The 19,717-nt window shown below is 42.1% G+C and overlaps 1 protein-coding gene across 15 annotated transcripts in view; it reads left to right on the top strand.

The window, feature by feature from the left end:
• Positions 1 to 19,717, top strand: part of CCDC30 (coiled-coil domain containing 30) — a 132,805-nt gene that overhangs the window by 103,367 nt on the left and 9,721 nt on the right. For 14 of the 15 annotated variants that reach the window (XM_045035645.1, XM_019836799.3, XM_045035639.1 and 11 more), the window contains 3 exons: positions 62 to 174; positions 15,751 to 15,892; positions 19,252 to 19,388. In XM_045035645.1, coding sequence (XP_044891580.1) covers positions 62 to 174; positions 15,751 to 15,892; positions 19,252 to 19,388 — 392 coding nt within the window. Of the gene's footprint in view, positions 1 to 61; positions 175 to 937; positions 1,056 to 5,529; positions 5,554 to 15,750; positions 15,893 to 19,251; positions 19,389 to 19,717 lie in introns of those variants that run through there. The other variant, XM_045035643.1, reaches the window with a different exon arrangement.

Here is a 19,717-nt window from a genome sequence, read left to right on the forward strand (position 1 = left end):
TTTCAGACTTCCAACCTTACAGCACAGAATGTTCTCATTTAAAAAAAAATTGTTTTTTCAGCATCTCAAGAGCAACGGAGAACTGTCAGAAAAGCTGTCCAAGTTGCAGCAAGAGAAGGAAGCACTGTGTAAAGAATATGCGCAACTTTTGAAGCAGATGGATGCCCATATGAGGTAAACAAAAAAAAGTTCTGGAAAGGGATTTCATGCCTTTTCCCAAATACACCCTTTTCATTTGCCTTCATGCTTTTATTCCCCTTCACATACTTTGCTCAGTCTGGACCACCCCCTCCCCATTTCAACTCTTCATTTAAAATCCTAATTCTTAGACTAGGAGTCACCTTCTCCAAGAAGCCCACCTTTCTTTCTTTCTTTCTTTCTTTCTTTCTTTCTTTCTTTCTTTCTTTCTTTCTTCCTTTCTTTCTTTCTTTTTAATGTTTATTTATTTTTGAGAGACAGCGTGAGACAGAGCACGAGTGGGGGAGGGGCAGAGAGAGAGGGAGACACAGAATCTGAAGCAGGCTCCAGGCTCCGAGCTCTCAGCACAGAGCCTGATGTGGAGCTCAAAATCATGAACCGTGAGATCATGACCTGAGCCGAAGTTGGACGCTTAACCGACTGAGCCACCTGGGCACCTCTCCAAGAAGCCTTTCTTGACCCCACCAGCCTGGGCTGGGTGAAGTACTCATTCTTTGTATCCTCCTCCTAGCCCTTTGCACATGTCTCTTTGTACTTATTTCAGAGCTTGCCACTTTGTCTTGAAATAGTGTGAGTTACTACCTGTCTTCCTCACCAGACTGTAGGCTTTTCAAGGGCATGGGCCATGGTCTTATTCGTCTTTTTATCCATAGTTCTGATTATATAGTAGGTGCTCAATAAAAAATGTGTTTCTGAACTTCCTTCTCTTTCTGCCATTCACTGCTCATCATTCCACCAGATTCCTCCCACTCTCCTCCTCTCTGGAATGTAGCAGAGTAGTTCAGAGTATGGACTCTGGAGCCATGTTGCCTGGGAACAAATCCTGGTTCTTCCAGAAACTAGCTGTGCGACCTTGGGTGAGTTATGTAACCTTTCTGTGCCTGAGGTCCCTCATCTTTAAAGTGGGTAAAATAACAGCACTTACCTCAGAAAGTTGTTTTGAGAATTAAGTAAATCACTATATGTAAAGCACTTACTTAGAACAGTGTTTAGCACACAGCTATTATCATATCTAGTTATTGTTCATTGTTTTTCCGTGATCCACCTTTCTCCTACCAGCTCTGTAGTCTTCTGCTCTATTCCTTCCATTAGGCTGAAATTTCTTATCCTCTTGTGTTCTTACCTGCATAATTATCACATTGATGAGAATGATTTAAAAACCCCTGTTTACTGCTGTAGAGCAGAGTGTTTTTAGAGTCACTGGTATCCCTTACCTTGCTTTGATCATCATAATACTGAAAAATGTAGAAACCATGGTCAGGGGAGTATGTGTGGTTCAGTCCATGCTGCTTACAAACCTAAAGCTAGAACTCAGTCGTCTAATAAGCTCTTTAGGGGCACCTGGGTGGCTGAGTTGGTTCAGTGACAGACTCTTGATTTCAGCTCAGGTCATGGTCTCACAGTTTGTGAGTTCAAGCCCAGCTTTGGACTCTGCACTGAGAGTGCAGAGCCTGCTTGGGATTCTCTCTCTCTCTCTCTCTCTCTCTCTCTCTCTCTCTCTCTCTGCTCCTGCCCTGCCCTGCTCACTCTCTAAATAAATAAATAAATAAATAAATAACTTAAAAAAAAAAAGTGAATAACCTATATAGGGCTCTTTCCACATCTTGCCTTGGTATTAGAGGGAGTTGAAAGAATGAAGTGCTAGGTTAAAATGCCACAATTCCTGACAAGTGAGTTGATCCTGAATCTAATATGTGTAGAAATTGCTTACCCAGAATGCTTTCTGTGTTTACTCCTAGTCTCTGTCATTTAAACATAGTTTTATGACTTTACTGTCATAGCTTGGATAAAATTTTATATTCTCTTCCTCTTTTTTTTTTTTTTTTTTGATGCAAAAAAGGTGATTTTATTAAAGCACAGGGACAGGACCCATGGGTGGGAAGAGCTCTCTACTGCAAGTGTGGAGGTGACCCTTTTATAGAGTCTGGGAAAGATAAAGTCAAGAGGAAGTTTCCAAAGAGACTTTCACATGCTAAAGACTTACTGGAAGCCTAGCTATTGTCAAGCTAAAGTTGTTTATCTCTTTAGCAAACCATTATCATTAAGACCGGAGGGAGTTCCTGGACTTTTGGCCATTGATGGGATTGCCTTTTTGTTGTAAACTGGTAGAGACTATTTGTTTCTTGTCCTTTCCTGTTTTGGGATAGCTGGGAGTGTCCAAGGACTATCATACATGTCCTACCTGCGGGGGTGGGGGTTGCTGTTAGCCTGTACTTTACCCCCAGCTTGCCCCATGCTCCCCACTGAAAAATTTTGACCCTTAAATCTTTAAGGTTGTTGAAAGTGGAAGGTCTCATCTTCTGTAGCTTCTTCCTGCTGAGTAGGGGTGTAGAAATGTCCCTACCTATATGGGTCAAAATTGTTCAGTTGGGGAAGGTATAGGGGAGTTACAAAAGACAGAGGCAGCTGAATCCAAGGTGGACAATGTGTATGAACCTTCCTGAGTAGAAAGGATCATCTGTTGGCTTGAAGTTATTGCAGTGATGGAGTCTTAGCACCAGGCAGAGAGACATGGCAGAAAACAGCAAAACATGATTAGAATAACTAGAAAGATTCGCCCAAATAAAAGTCCTTTGGTAGTTGACAAAAATCCTCCAGTTCAGAAATTTAACCAATCATTAAAGGAAAGAGAGGGATTGTTTCCAGCACCAATTCAAGTATTCATGTCAGTTAGAAATCCGGAAATATTTTTGTGGTCATCTGGAATGTATACACAGCATTTTGTTTTTATGAGAGTACAAGTTTCACCTTGTGCAGCAGTTAAGACATCTAATACTATTCTATTTGGTAGAACTGCTCTATGCATAATGTTATTGAGAGTCATTGAAGGCTTTAACTGTGTAACAGGTGGTGTTTAACCATCATATAGACTCTGTTTTGTTTAGTAAGCAATTAATCAATCAGTAAAAGGTACTTTTATAGAAACAAGAAAAATACAGGTTAATGGTTAGAGCAAATTACAAACCCAGTGTTTACCAGTGCTACCAGTGAGATTTTTAGATGTCAGGTTTGAAGCATCCTCCAATGGGAGTGGGAACAGGCAGCAGGAATCAGATGGGTTTTTCTGATTTGTAATTCAGATGTCTCTTGTGATCCTTTTGAATGGCCCATTTTAAGAAGGAATTGTCAGTATAAATTGGAGAAAGGAGAATGAAAAAGAAAGGTACAGCCATCCTAAGAGAAGTTTGAGCAAAAGTTTGAGGTCTTCCACGGGTTTACAAGAACAAGAAGGCACATTAGTTTGCTCATTGGTTTTCTGAAGGAGGTACGGGTTTTATTTTAGATATAGGAGCCCGTAAAGAGTGCCCCTCTAATTTTACTTCAGTGGGAGTATATGATACGACCCCGTAGGGGACCTTTTATTTAAAAAATTTTTTTTTTCAACGTTTATTTATTTTTGGGACAGAGAGAGACAGAGCATGAACGGGGGAGGGGCAGAGAGAGAGGGAGACACAGAATCGGAAACAGGCTCCAGGCTCCGAGCCATCAGCCCAGAGCCCGACGCGGGCCTCGAACTCACAGACCGCGAGATCGTGACCTGGCTGAAGTCGGACGCTTAACCGACTGCGCCACCCAGGCGCCCCGGACCTTTTATTTTAAAGTTAAATTCCCTACTGTATTGGACTTTCAATTTACCAGGTCTCCTGGGTTTATATGGATGGGGTGGGTTTCTAGTAAATGTCAGATCAGGTTTAGGGAGACTATGGTTTGCATATCCACTTAAGAGATTTATGAATTAACCTGGATAATTCAAGTGGATAACTTAATAAAGTGAATAATTTAATAAAGGACTATAGTCTTTATCTATTGATAGGTCTACAGGGAGAAAAGTCTTTTCATACAATCTTTGGGGAATCCATCCCATTTTCCAGTTGTTTGGATAATCATATGCCCCTGGGGTTTTGTTATTATCACCACAGAATAACAAGCAAGAAGATTGTCCATACCTGTGGTATTATAACAATTGTTCTGAAGTTTACCTCAAGTTGTTTAGTTTAGGCAAACAACATTTAAGACGATCAGAACTAGAATTTAACATTCATAAAGGTGTGTTATTGAAACCTGTTATTGAAACCTCTAAAAACCCTCATTTCCAAAGACAGCCAAATGGAAACCAATTTGTTTGTAGAACAAGTCCAGTTTTAACAAACTTGGCCTACTTATTTACAGAAGTTCAGCAAGAACAGTTATTGATCATATATATCTTTTAAATTTTACTTTGCTGGAACTTTTTAGAAGGAATCTCCAGATTGAACTTTTTAGTAGCCTCTCCAGGCCAGAAGCCAAGCCAAGTACTTGCTGTCAGACATGCCTGCAACACCTGTAGATTTGGGCGAATTCCTCTTCACAAGGTGCCGAAGATATCCCGAGGTTCCTGCACCTGCCAGGAAGTGACATTCTTTACTCACCTGGTTAGGCTGCTGGGAACTTAGCCAAGGAGCTTTCTGGCTCCATGTGTCATAAAGTCAACCTTAGTTCCTTTTAACTGTATGGTCATAACTGAGTCTATGCATGTCTCTCAAATATGACATTCCAGCTAAAGCCTTGGTAAAATTACCAATATTTCCAATGGTGTCCTGTTCCAAGGAGAACAGATTCCTATTGAACTTATGTAGCAGTGAGACATACACATGGAGACGGGACACCAAGGCTTTTCTTTACAGGAAGTAGTTTTATTTGTGCCAGCACAGGCTCAGCGGGCTAAGACCCAAAAGGCTGAGCCCTGAGCACTGTGGGGGGCAGGAGAAGGTTGCCTTTTGTACACTTTTTGCTCCTTTGTCTCCCACATATGGTAACCTACAGTCTGAATGGGCGGTCTATGTTACAGAGTCGTGAGGAATGTTGCGCACGTGCACATAGCCAGGTTGCCTTCCCTTGTCTTGAGGTTTTCACCACATTCCTTAGGGAGGGGCTCTACCACACTTATGCAAACAAGTATGATGGCCACGGAAGAAAGAATGCTCACTGAGAGCTTTTGAATTTGAGAGGGTTTAGGTAGAGAGAAAAGTTAAATACTTTGTACACAAATAAATACTTTATGACATTTCTGTATAGCACAGATATCTTGAGAAAGTTTCCTTAATCTGGAAGAGCAAATGTTAGAGAACTGGCAATACTTCAAAACAAGAGCTGCAAAACGATAACCATCTTTTTCAGTTCATTTAGTCCCATGTTACTAATTCTTCTTCTGTTTCAATGCAACTTTTTAGTTCTGAAAATTCTTACCCATCTTAATATTAATCTAAAAGATGTCAAATGCCTGTATGTGTCCTAAAAGTTCTTTGTATAAGTCTCCTTGAAGATGAAACATGTTTTCTTATATGCTTCCAGAACAAATAACTATAAATGACAAAATCTCAGAAACGGACATTGGTAACAATCTAATATGAGAGTTCATTAAGATGCAATTGACACGGGCGCCTGGGTGGCTCAGTTGGTTGAACGTCCGACTTCAGCTCGGGTCATGATCTCGCCGTCTCTGAGTTCGAGCCCGGAGCCTGTTTCGGATTCTGTGTCTCCCTCTCTCTCTGACCCTTCCCCGTTCATGCTCTGTCTCTCTCTGTCTCAAAAAAAATAAATAAACGTTAAAAAAAATTTTTTTTAATTAAAAAAAAGATGCAATTGACAAGGAAATTCGGTTATTTTTGTGACACATAACACTTCAATAATCGGCATAGCCAAGTGCCGACCTTATTACCAAAACATATTAAAACATCAGGATTTGCATTTATATTGGAGCATTTACCCATGCATTTACCCATGCACTTACCCATGCAACACAACCTAAGGTTTACCATGAATGAGAGTGTTTTCCAGGTAACTTCACATACCAAAAAAAGGCCTAACTGGTCAAAAAGACTCCATTTACAATTTAAATCTTGGGAAGTTTGTTAAAACCTTAGAAAGTTACAGAGCACAACCTAAACAGGATTACTGCTCATTACAAATTTTATTTATTCATTTAACCAAGGTGGCACTGAGAGATTCCAAAGGCAAATATATAGGGTTATATAGTTGTTAGCAGAACTTAGCTCCTTTCACATTGAGAAGTTTTAACTTGAAGTAATCAAAGACTTGATAAAGAGGAAACCCAAAGCTTTGGTTTTCTCCGGCAGACCAGAGAGAAAAATTTTGCATATTATTTTTTTATCAAGAGCAGATCAACAATCCAAGAAAACTTTTGTGTTTTGAGCAGAGAGAAAAGCAGAATTTTAACCTTATACCAGTGTACTTTTAAAATCCATTCATTGCAACCTTTGTGCATCCTAACCACACATGAAATTCCTTTCCAGAGATTTTCCTTCACGAACCTTCTACAACTTTCCTTTGCCATCAGATTTTGTTCCAAACCATTTCTCTCCAAACAACCATTCTCATCTAGGACAAAATTACTTTCTTTTACCTTCCACAAAAATGTATTTTCATTCCTTATATTCTTCTTACACATTTCCTACATTTTTACATACTGAGTTGTTTCCCTTATTTCCATTAGTCTTAACTACATTCAGCAGAATTTTAACTCTTAGAAACCTTCGTTTCCAGTGAAAACTTAGTAGTAACCGATTGTGAACTGTTACCAGAATTCTTTAGATGGCAAATTTATGAACCACTTAAGCACAAGCATGTTTGCCGACAGACCCAAATAGCCTTAGTTTCTCTGCAATAAGAAGTCAAAGCGCAAACCTAATTAATTAATGTTTTAGCATTCCATTCTATTTGGAAAAGACCTAGATGTCCAATGAATTCTATCCCGTTCATTATACAATCGAAACTTTAATGTTTCAGGTTACCAAAGACTTGAAAGCTGTCTTAACAATTACTGCTGAAAACTTCAAGACAGACAAAATTAACCATTATTTTAAGTCATCTTTTTGCTAACAAATTGCAGAGGTAACCTGAGCTTATTTGACCTTCAGCAAACCCAGATAGAATAAAAAAAAAAAGTTTTATATTTAATGCTGATAAACAGGTTTATCTCAAACCAGCAAACTTAAATTAGTTTAACTACCAAAAATGTTACCCCTGCATCCACTTAAAAGTCAATCAATTTGTTCCCCGTCTTTAGTTTTTACCTGGAACATCAGCGGGGAATATGAAGTGGGGAGTCCAAGGGGGTGTCCTTTACTCCTTGACTTAGAGGGTGGGAGGAGGAGCCAATGGTGCCTGAGGCACCAATGATGGTATAGGAACCAGTTGTGCAGGCTGCACCCAAGGTGGTGCGGAAATAGGAGGAGGGGGAGGGGAAGGCTGAAGAGGTGAGGTTCTACCCAGAGGCCTGAAGGCAGATAAAATTCCAGAGGGCAGAGAGAGAGAGAGAGAGAGAGAGAGAGAGGTCTACTTGGTCCTAAAGCCTGTCCACTTGGACAGATGAGCAGGCACCAGGTTTTTTGTTTTGTTTTGTTTCCAAAGTGGAAATATGGAGTCCATGTCAGGTAGGAGAAGACAGACATTTGTTTCCCTGAAACAAATGGAGTTTCGGCAGCTGCTTGGGAATATTCCTTAAAGTCCCCGTCCCTAGGTAGACTAACCACAGTTAGTTCCAATTATAGCCATTAACCCAGGAAATGAATGAAGGAGAGGCCCTCACATCTATTAGCAGAACAGAGAGAGAGTCAAGTGTCCCCTTCATTAGGGATGGCCTGGGTTTCCTCCAGCAGCTTAGTTCTATCAGGAGGAGGCCTGTTTAGGCATCCAGTATGTCAGGAGGGAGTTTACTAACCAAACACATTTAGGCAAATACATTCTGTAAGAGGACTTTTTGTCTGGGTCCTGATTTAGAGCTGTGAATGCCTGGACCTAGGGTACCTCTATCCATTTGCCAGATTTCCTGCAGAAGAGATCTAACGGCTAGATCCTAGTAAGGCCATGCAGTGTTATGGGAGATCAGTCCTTTCCTAAATTTTGCAATGCAAATTGTCTCCACTGGATTGAAAAGGCATCTCAAGGGAGGATCCCTGAGAACTGAAGAGGAGCTCCCATGTTCCTCCTTCCTAGAGAGAGAAGTAGAGAAGGTCCATTACTACGGAGATCCACCACCTCACCACCCCCCCCCCCACTCCCGACTCCCAGTTGGCGTCCCACACGCAGGATGTGTCAGAGATTCCTGGTGTTAAAGTGACCTGAGGCATCCCTCGAACAAAGTTGCTATGATCACTGACTGACCAGCCAACTAAGGGCCCCTGAAGGAAGGATGCTAGGGTCCCTCCCTCCCTCCCCCGGCTTCCCCATTGCATCCTAGACTACAGATGGGTGCTGACGTGTGGACTGAGTTTGCCTTGTCGAAAAGGCTGAGAAGAAACTGCCATTTTTAACCCAAGGAAAATACTGGAAAAGTTTTACAAGGGGGAATTAGCCAATTTTGTAATGTAAGTAGCAGTTAGTAGAAGACGTTGACAGAAAACAGTAAAGATAGAAATCTATCATGATCTAAGCGACATTCCAACACATATAGGCTTTACAGCCAGCTTCCCTGGGAAATGGTCCCCAGTTGGGTTTTAATTCAATTGAGTGCTGGTTTCGGCTGGCTCCTAGTGGGGGTCTCCTGGCCAGAGGCGGCTAGTCCAGAGATTTGGAGGGGAATTACATTAGACCAATGAGGAGGAAACCTCACACTGGAGTCTTAGGATCGGTGGCCGTCCTGGTGCCTTAGGTGGCTGTCCCGTGCCCAAGACAGGCAACTTTGTATAAGGACAGGAATAAAGAGAGGGCATCAAGCTTCTGGATCTTATTACCATTCCCGCCAGGGAACTAACTTTCAGCCAAAAGGCAGGCTTTTTCCTCCCCATAGAGTAGCCACAGCTAGAGGATTGCAACCTAAGCAATCGACATGAAAGTGTTCCAATTCGACCACATTCCTTGAAAAGCCCCTGAAATGAGAGTAAAGGAAGAAAAGAAAAGGTACTCATCAAGTTTGTACCAAGGCTCAGAGTCCAGATGAAAAGACTCAAAGCTCCCATGTAAGGACACCAAAATGATGGATGTAATCTTTTGTGTCCAACTTCTTTTGCTCAACATATTCTATGATTTTTGATGCTCACGTATAGTCATAAATATTTGTCATTTTATCTTAAAATTTTTTGCTGGCTGTGAGGCTGGTTATTCTTCCATGTTATTTTCCCCTTGCCTTTGGGACAGTGGATCCTGACCCTAGCTGCATGTGCCTGGGCACCAGCATAGATTTAGTTAGATCAGAAGCAGTGGGGATAGGGCTTAGGGATCACTGTTTTTATAAAAGCTTCCTCATGTGATTCTGATGTGCCATCCGGTGTTAAAAAAAACACAGATTTAGGAAAGAAAATGGAAGGAACTGTCAAAACTCAAAGTTCATTTTTGTTTTCATTCCCAGTCCTGGCCTTTATGGACCATGCCTAATTTTTCCATGTTTTCCCAACCACTCTTCCAGAGGAACAAATTCCTTGCCTTTTTGAAAGAAAAATAATGGAAAAGTCCATCTGGTTCTACTCGAACATAAACAAAAAGTTGTCCTAAATTTTAAAACATGAGTATTGTGCTGCCTCATAGATCTAGTAGTTAATAAAACCAAAAATAAACTTAGAAAATGCATGTGCTCTTCAGGCAAGTTGGCCAACAGAGCTTCTGACCAAAGCAGAAAGTGTGCCAAACAGCCAGTCAGCAATGGCGAGGGAAGGCTCCAGCCTCTCACCAGCTGTACTGCGTCAACATACTCTTCAAACCATGCATAACACTACAGGAAGAAGCCTGAGTATCAGGCAGTAGGAGCTAGTTAGGTCAACCCTAATCCACTCACTTAATGGAACTTCATTCCACTGTAAAAGATGGGGGCCCTGAAGGTGAGACAGCAGCATGAGGAAATGCTTACAATATAATAAATGAAAAGGGCATAAGATAAAAATTTTAATATAGGTAAGATTTAAGGAAAAGATGCTTATAAAAAGACTAGAAGGAAATACAACCACTATTTTAATACTAATCATATTGGGAGTTGGGTTTTCTTCCCAAATTTTCTATAGCTTATCATCTTACTTTAAAAAATAAATTAATTTCTGGGGCGCCTGAGTGGCTCCAGTGGGGGTCTGACTTCGGCTCAGGTCATAGTCTCACAGTTTATGAGTTCAGGCCCCGCATCAGGCTCTGTGCTGGCAGCTTGGAGCTTGGAGCCTGCTTCGGATTCTATATCTCCCTCTCCCTCTGTCCTACCCCTGCTGGTACTCTTTCCCTCTCTCTCTTTCGAAAATTAATAAAACATTAAAAACAATTTTTAATAAAAAAATTTCTTTTTTTAAATGTTTATTTATTTATTTTGAGAGAGAGAGAGAGAAAAAAAAGAGAGAGTAGGGGAGGATCAGAGAGAGAGGGAGAGAATCCCCAACTCCGCTAACAACACAGAGCCCGACCTGGGGCTTGAGCTTTAAGCTCGACATTGACAGTGTGGATCCCTCCCCCACTCTCTCTCTGCCCCTCCCCTGCACCCGCTCTCTTTTTCAAAAATAATGAACTAAAAAAAAAAAAAAAAAAAGGACATAATTTACAAGGCTGTACGACTCTCTTGGAGTAGCTCTTCCATCACAGTTTGATTAGAATTAGCATCTAGATAAGTCTGTTTTGCTCCTCCCCTCCAGCTCGTTCCTAGTACTTGTATAAAACAAAATATCAAACCCACACATATTTGGTCAATTTATGACAAGGAAGCAAAGAATATACAGTGGGGAAGAGACAGTCTCTTCAATAAACAGCATTTTGGAAACTGGATGGCCAAAGAATGAAGCTGGACCACTCTCTCATACCATACACAAAATTTTACTGAAAAAAATGGATTAAAGACTTGAATGTAAGACCTGAAATGTAAGCCTACAGTTAACACAATATTCAATGGTGAAATGCTGAAAGCTTTCTCTAGTAGATCAGAAGATATAAACTTTCTGTTATAAAACAAATAAATCGTGGAGATGTAATGTATAGCATGGTGACCAGAGTTAGTATTGTATTGCATCTTTGAAAGCTGCTAAGAGAGTAAATCTTAAAAGCTCTCATCACAAGAAGAAAAGTTTCTATATATGGTGACAGATGTTAGACTGTAGTGATTGTTTTGCAATATACACAAATATCAACTCATGTTACACAGCTAAAACTAATATAGTGTCAATTATGCCTCAATTTAAAAAATAATGAAATTGAATTTCATTTTAAAAAATTAAAAAATAAATTTCTTACTGGAGAAATCAGCGACATCTGGTTTGCTTGGCTTTGCTGGCATTATAGCGTTAAGGTAGAGTGGGAGATCACAGGCTCTAAGGTCAGATTCTTCTTTGTACAAGTAACTTCCTTCTGGGTCAGGAGTCTCAAGAGCACCCTTAGGTTTGTGATTCATTCGGACTCACAGAACTCAGAAAAGCTGTTATACTCATGGTTATGGTATATTAGAGTGAAAGAATACAGGTTAAAATCAGCAGAGGAGAAAGGCACATAGGATAGAGTCCAGGAGAGACAGGATGCAAGCCTGTTGTCCTCTCCCACTGGAGTAGAACGGACAGTACATAATCCTACCAGTAATGATGTGTGACAACACGTATGAAGGTTTCCCAACCAGGGAAACTCACCTGAGCCTTGACATCCAGAGATTTTTATCGGGGGTCAGTCTCATCGGCATGGAGTGCCCCAGTGATTACCGTTAACTACTCAGTCTCCAGACTCCCAAACCCCCAAGGTCAAACTGACACAGCATGGCCCAGGGCCCTAGGAGAACAAAAATGCACTTACCATAAATCATATTGGGTTTGTTTTTTTTTGAAATGTTTATTTATCCTTGAGAGAGCACAAACAGGGGAAAGACAGAGAGAGGGGGACAGAGGATCCTAAGCAGGATCCGTGCTGACAGCATAGAGCCCGATGCGGGGCTCAAACTCATGAACCACGAGATCATGACCTAAGCAGCAGTCAGATGCTCAACCGACTGATCCACCCAGGTGCCCCGATCATATTGTTAACATAAAATATTGGTGTGGTCCAAGGCCACAGGTATACAAAGATGTTATTATCGAGCAGGATATTCCAAGGCCTTAGAGAGCTAGTCAAGGAATGTGAAGGGTTTGGATACCTCAGTTCCACTGAGTAAACTCTACTGCCCAGCCTTCACATCCTGATTCATAGAGAAGGAGATTGGCTGCACAGCTTTGCTTTAAAATCAAGTGAGAAAATGAATGAATGAATGAATGAATGAATGAATGAATGAATGAATAAATAAATAAATAAAATCAAGTGAGGTGTGTGAAAAGCCTGGAGCACAGGTTTTTAGTTAGCTGGTAGTTCCCTTCCGTCAGGGCTTCCCCCAGTTTAAGTATCAGAGGTAAGATCAGACAGTTGACATGTGCAAACTGCTCAGCACCGTAGGCCTGAATGACTGTGCCCTCAAGTGTCTACAGTACCCAGAGTGGATTCCTCATTCCTTAAACACTTTGTTTCAGTTAAAAAGGCATTACCTCAATGTCTAGGCATTCAGGGAAATCAGGGGGCTGCAGAGACCATTAGAATAGTTTCTTCTTATTTGGAGTAGTTGTGGTTTTTTGTTTTTTTGTTTTTTAAGCTATCAGGATGTAATTAACCACAAATAAAAATAAAGTGAAACAAAAGAAACCAAAAACTTGACATCGATTTAGACCAAAATTTTCTCTTACATAACAAGAAATCTGGAGGAAGGTGATTGTTGGGGTAGCTTTAGCTGCTCAGTAGTGTCGTGAAGGCCCAGGCTCTTTCCTTCCTTTCGCTCTGCCATGCTTGGTGGGTCAGCACCTTTGTCTTTAGGCTTGTCACATCATGGTTACAAGGTGGTGACTGTAGGGGCAGGTGGCGCAAGCTCAGCAGGAGGCCAGCCAGCACAGAGAGGGCTGGTTTCTGAAGTTCCTGGAAGTGCCCAGCAAGCACACCTTTGTCATAGGTCCATCCCTGTAGCCACACACACACACACACACACACACACACACACACACACACACCTGGGACCCACCCACCTTTCTTGAGATCAAGAGCTCTCTGTGGGCACCTAAATGAAATCTGGGTTTTGCCAGCAGGAGCGAAGAAAGGCTCTAGGTACACTTAGCCTGCCACAAGTAGTCTGTTTATGATGAAGTGGAAGTGGTGAGGGATCCCTCCCAAATATGCCCAGTGCTTTCTCTCAAGCTTTAGGTTGCATCAGAATCCCCAGAAGCGTTGCTAAAACACAGATCCACTCCCAGAGTTTACTATTCTGTGGTTCCGGGAGAGAGCCCGAGGCTTTGCACCTTCGAACAAGTTCCCAGGCGATGCGGATGTTGCTGGTCACAACGCAGCTTGGGGAACACTGCTGTAGGCTGAGAAAACCTGGTTTAGGAACGTTAGCTACAGCAGTGCTTCTCAGTGAGCAGTGGTTTGCCTCCCAGGGCAAGGGAACATTTTGCAATGTCTGGAGACATTGGTAAGACTGGCATCAAGTGGGTAGAGGCCAAGGATTCTACAAAGCACAGGATAGCCCTCCACAACAAAGACTTATCTGGCACAAGATGCCAATGGGGCAAAGGTCAAGAAACCCTGGTGTGGAGTGATTTTGTGTTATCAGACCTAATAGGTTCAAAGTAAAACTTCTCCTCAATTTTTCATTAGAAGAAGCACTTTCTGAATAACAATGTTCTTACTTGGAAAGCACAGCCATTCTCAAAGAGGTTTGCCTAGTGGTGGCATTGAGGTATTAATCTGTTTTCTTGTTTGCTCGGATTAGGTGTTATAGTAGCTTGAAATGATCATTTAGATTTTTGTTCTTTAAAAAAAACCCAACAGGTTTATTGATATAATTAATACACTGTATAGTTCACCCACTTAAAGTGTACAATTGAATGGCTTTTAGTTGTACATCCATCACCACAATCAATTTTGAAACATTTCACACCCCCCAAAAGAAGCCTTTTAGCTGTTGTCCGCCATCCTCAGTTTCCCTCCCCACCCCTAGCCCTGGGCGACAAGGAATCCTCTATTTGCCTGTTCTGGACGTTACATATAAATGGAATAATATAATATGTGGTCGTTTGTGACTGACTCTTTTCACTCAGCATAATGCTTTCACGGTTCATCCATAGTGTCACATGGATCAGTACCTCATTACTTTTTGAGGCAGATTCGTGTTCCATTGTACAGATATCCCATATTTTATTTATCCATTCTTCAGGTGATGGTCTTTGGGTTGTTTCTACCTTTTGGCTATTGTGAATGGTGCTAGTATGAATATTCATATACAAGTTTTTGTGTGGACATATGTTTTCACTTCTCTTGGAGAAATACCTAGGAGTGGAATTGCTGGGTCATATGGCTCTATGTTTAACCATTTGAGCCAGGCTTTCTCCAAAGAGGCTGCCATTCCTACCAGCAGTGTTTGAGAGTTCCAATATCTCTACATCTTTGCTAGCACCTGCTATTATCTTTCTTTTTCATTTTAGCCATCCTAGTGGGTGTGAAGTAGTATCTCGTTGTAGCTTTGACTTGCGTTTCCTTAATGCCTAATGACGTTGAACGTCTTTTCATGTGCTTATTGGCATTAGGTTCAACTTATGTCAGAATCAGAGTTAGAGTCTTGAGCAGAAACCTACAGAGAACTGGCCTGCAGAAGTTCAGACTTGGGGCAAGGATCGAGAGCAGACTCAGTTATCAGAGACTGAAGTGGGTTATATCACTGTCCACAGGTATAGCCAAGAACTAGAAACTTAAATTAACAGCTGACTCCATGGAGCAGGATTCAGAATTAGATGTCAGGGGTCAGAAGTCAAGGAGTGTTTCCTGAGTTGGGGATGACTAAAGCTGGTGTTATTTAAGAGGTTATCCTTGGTCCATTCCCCTACTTGGGGGCAAGAAGTCCTGCAGGAGTGAGGCAGGACGAATATCCACATCTGGTGGCAGGCCTCGACAGAGCAAAAAGAGGACACCCGAGAGAGGCGCACGCACACGAGGAGGCAACATAAACTTCCACAGTGCTCAGCTGGGCCTCTATTTAAATTTACTTTGGGGGCACCTGGCTGGCTCAGTCAGTTGAGCGTCCAACTCTTTTTTTTTTTTAATGTTGATTTATTTTTGAGACAGAGAGACACAGAGCATGAAGGGGGGAGGGGCAGAGAGAGAAGGAGACACAGAATCGGAAGCAGGCTCCAGGCTCTGAGCCATCAGCCCAGAGCCTGGCGCGGGGCTCGAACTCACGGACCGCAAGATCGTGACCTGAGCTGAAGTCAGACGCTTAACCGACTGTGCCACCCAAGCGCCCCGAGCGTCCAACTCTTGATTTCAGCTCAGATCATGATCTCATGGTTTGTGGGACTGAGCCCCGTATTGGGCTCCGTGCTGTTAGTGGAGCTTGGGATCTTCTGTCTCTCTGCCCCTCCCCTGTTCACACACACACACACACACACACACACACACACACACACTCTCTCTCTCTCTCTCTCTCTCTCTCTCTCTCAAAATAAAGAAACAAACTCAAAAAATAAACTAAAATAAAATAAGAATAAACTAATAAATAAGCAAACAAATAAATAAATAAATAGAAATTTACTTTTACAGAGACTTCAATGAGAAACATCACCACCACAAAGTCAAGCTTGGCCGAGTCAAGAACCTTTTACTTCAGGAAGTAGAGCTGCGAGAAAAGAGAATTGAGCATTTGGAAAATGAAGTCAGAATCCTGCAGCACCAAGTGGAAAAGGTGGGCAGAAGCGAAGAGCTCCCCAAGTTGTCGCTGCTCAACCCATTCGGGAGAGCGCGCTTGGGCTGCAATCCACCCGGTGGCCCCTTTGCAGCCCAGGTTTTCACTTCTTTGCACCTTCTTTTGATGTGAGTCATCCTTTAAGACCTGCCAGAAAGGATGTAAGACTCGTGGGGATGCTGAACCGAATCAGACGCTGAAAATAGCCCGCACTTCCAACTCAGGAGCAGTGTCTGGTCTTCTCTGACATACCCTTCCGAACCACACTCAGTAACTCATTCCTACTCCACGTTGCCCTCATCATGCCTCAAACTCCTGTCGGTCTTAAATGGCAGTGAAAATATGTGGCCCCTATTCCTTTAGCAATCCTTGTGGGGTGTCTCCAAGCCTTTTTCTAAATATCCATGGTTTCTTCATCTCTGTCCCGTTGCCCCTGTGACTTACTGGTAAGCGAGAAGACAATGAGGCAGATGGCACGGTATTGACTGCAGAATGGTCTTGAGATCATCAAACGACACAAATTCAAAATGGAGAGCGGCTGACGAGGCCAGTCATGCTTTCCCTTCTTGAGATTCCCTAGCCCATTTCAGAATTTTGAAAACTCTGTCCTCACTCCTAAAATACTCATAGCTATGCACGTGCCAAGGATTCCAGAAGAATTCATGCAATTTCAGTCATTCCACGGGCTGTTATGGGATGGTGAAGAATTCTAGACTACACACATGAGACATTTTTGGATTATAACAGATGGGTCACCAATGTTGGATTCTTAATTAAAAAAATCCTCCTGATACTCTACACTATAGTGAGGGAGAAAAATAAGCTGGATTTTGCAGTATCCTTTTATCTGGGCACTACATCGCCAAACTTTCAAAGACTCAGATCTAGGTTAGATTCACAACTAGGAAAGGTATGCAGAAGAAAGGAGCAATCCTGGCTCATGGGCCCACCGGAAATATTCTGCATTATCACTTTCTTGTACTGCCTGCCTTCCACTTCTAGTCTTACGTGACAGAAACAACCCCCCTCCTTTCAGCAGGCATCTTCTCTTTCTCCCTGACTGTACCGGGTTAAATAACGTCCTCCACAAAGTCGTGTCTATCCAGAACCTCAGAGTGGGATCTGATTTGGAAATAAGGTCTTTGCAGGTGGGATTTGTTAAGATGAGGTCATAGTGGATTCGAGTTGGCCCTAAATCAAGGCCCGAAATCCAGTATGTCTGATGGCCCAATGAGAAGAGCAGACACACATAGACACGTGCAGGGGAAGATGGATGATGGATGCAGCTCCATCAGGGAGCACCAGGGAGGGCTTGCCAGCACCAGAAACTGAGAGAGAGGCGTGGAGCCCCCAGAAGGAACTAACTCACCCAACACCCCAATTTTAGACGTGTGGCCTCCAGGAATGTGAGAAAATCAGTTCCTCTTGTTTTAAGCCATCCAGTTTGTGGTTCTTTGCTACAGCAGTCCTGGAAACCTGACATATCTACCCAGAGAGTGGCAGGTCTCCAGGAAGTACACTGGAGGAGGCAAGTAAGCAGAGGCTAAGGAAGAGCAGTTGACCCTTTTCTTACTGCCCTTGAAGGGGGGCTGTGGACTCTGGCCTTAAACAGACTTGGATGCAAAATCTAGCCCTGCCACTTAATAGTTCTGTGACCTTGCACAAGCCTCTGGGTATCCTTTCCTCATCTGTAAAATGGCATTGCTAGTACCCATCTCACAAGGCTTTTTGTGCAGTTAAAATATGAAATGCCCGTACCTGACACATACAACTTTCCATAGATGTTACTTTCTTCTCTTTTGTGTGTAAGCTCTCCTAGAAACATGTTAACTGGTAGATGCACAGTTCACAAGAGAAATTGTTAATGGAGTAGGAAATACTTAGCCTAGAGAAGACTGATGTGAGATCTTCTAATGCCACAGTGGTACAAACCTGGAGGTCCTGACTTTACTTAGTTTAGCGTCTGTGGATCAGAGCCATGAGCATAAAAAAGCTGGGCTCCCTTTCCAAGCACCAAATGTCCAGAAAGTAGTGCCACTTTTTTGGGCTTTGTTCCTTCAGCCTTCTCTTTATAGGGTGAGCCAACTGAGTCTCCTGACTATTGTAAACGTCCAAACCAGAGTTCTCCAAATATTTTATCCTTTTATTAGAGAATGTGTCCTGATTTTCTGGCTACAACAACAACAACAACAACAACAACAACAAAAATAGGGTATTTCCAAAGGGCAGGGTGTCAGTAGCCTTCTCCCTCCAGTTTCCTTTCTAATCCAGTTGTAACTGTGGAGTATTATCTGTGGGATGGCTTCTTCTCAATCCTTACCAAAAATGTATTTAAATAAGAGTAGGCAAGATTACTGTTAGACACTGAAGGGTCCTGGATGCAGGACTTTAAAACCTGGAGTGGTTTGTTTCAGAACATAATGTAATATCCTTTCCTATAATTCTTAAATAATAGATGGAGTCTTTTCTGAATGATCTATATTAGTGTCTTTCTTAAAAGTAAGAAAGTTGCCCCTCTTCACTCCATGATTCACACCTGCCAGCAGCTCAATATTCTTCTCCTACCCCAACTCACTCCCGCCATCAGCACGTGGGAACAAACACAGAAGGGTGAGGGCACTTAACACTGACAGTCATTAGTGACATGAGGAGGGCAATTCTACACTTTTGAGCTTCTAGAGTCCTCCCCAACAGTGACATTTATTAATATCTACTGACTCAGTATAAGAAGTTTAGTATTGTTTTCACAAGACACCCTCCTTTCTCCCTTTAGCTGTAGCTTCACTAGCTGTTGCTTTCAGGGAAAATTGTTGGTAGAAAATGAAACATGGTGTTAAGATGGAAGTCTCTTCTGCATGATCACTATACGGATATTCTCAGTAGCCAGCTTACCTGCTTGATTTGCCAAGCCAACTGAGATCCTGACACTGGTTGCCAAGTGAGGGGACTAAATGTCCATCTTCTTGCCTTTGCCTTAAGAAGACTATCACCACAATGCAGATGGAGATGTATTATATGAAAAAATGTCAAACTGGAGCTTCAGGGAATTCAGTTGTATTTGTTAGTGATTTGATACCTATGGTATTAGAATAAATATGAGAAGCTTGGGAACTTATTGAAGTTGAGGTCTCAGATATTTTTAAATGTTAACCCAGAAGAATGATTAATTACTCAAAAAAAAAATACATGACAAAAAAAAAATAACCAAAATAAACAGAAGAACTCCCTAGCTGACAATGTCAGCAAACAGGTGAAAAACAGACCAGGGGGCGGAAGAGGAAAAGTCAACAGGGGAAATTTGCTGTCAACTTTGTAATTCTTTCTCCTGCTGTGGTAACAAGGGGCTTTATTATCTCTAGGAGAAGGCATTCCAGGACAAGATCATTGCTCAAAATGATATACTGCTCCTAGAGAAAAGGAACCTTCTGGAAAAACTCACAGAGAAAGAAGAATTAATCAAGAGCAATAAAGGGGTAACATCTTCAGTCCAGAACAAGTAGGTGCAGTCCTGACTGAGGAGCCAATGAACTCTATAAAGGTGTTCCTCCCTCCACAAAGAGATTGCTCCAGAGACTATCCCTTGAGTTTGCAGCCTATCCCATAACTGTTGCTCTGCTGTCTGCTGTTTCCAGTAGTTTATGCAAAAGTTGTGAAATTAAAGAGAAAAAGACCACGGAGGAGGCGGGTCGGCCATTTAAATTTTTTTTTTTTAATGTTTATTTATTTTTGAGACAGAGACAGAGCATGAACGGGGGAGGGTCAGAGAGAGAGGGAGACACAGAATCTGAAACAGGCTCCAGGCTCTGAGCTGTCTGCACAGAGCCC

Source organism: Felis catus, chromosome C1, assembly GCF_018350175.1.
Source record: "Felis catus isolate Fca126 chromosome C1, F.catus_Fca126_mat1.0, whole genome shotgun sequence".
Lineage (NCBI taxonomy): Eukaryota > Metazoa > Chordata > Mammalia > Carnivora > Felidae > Felis > Felis catus.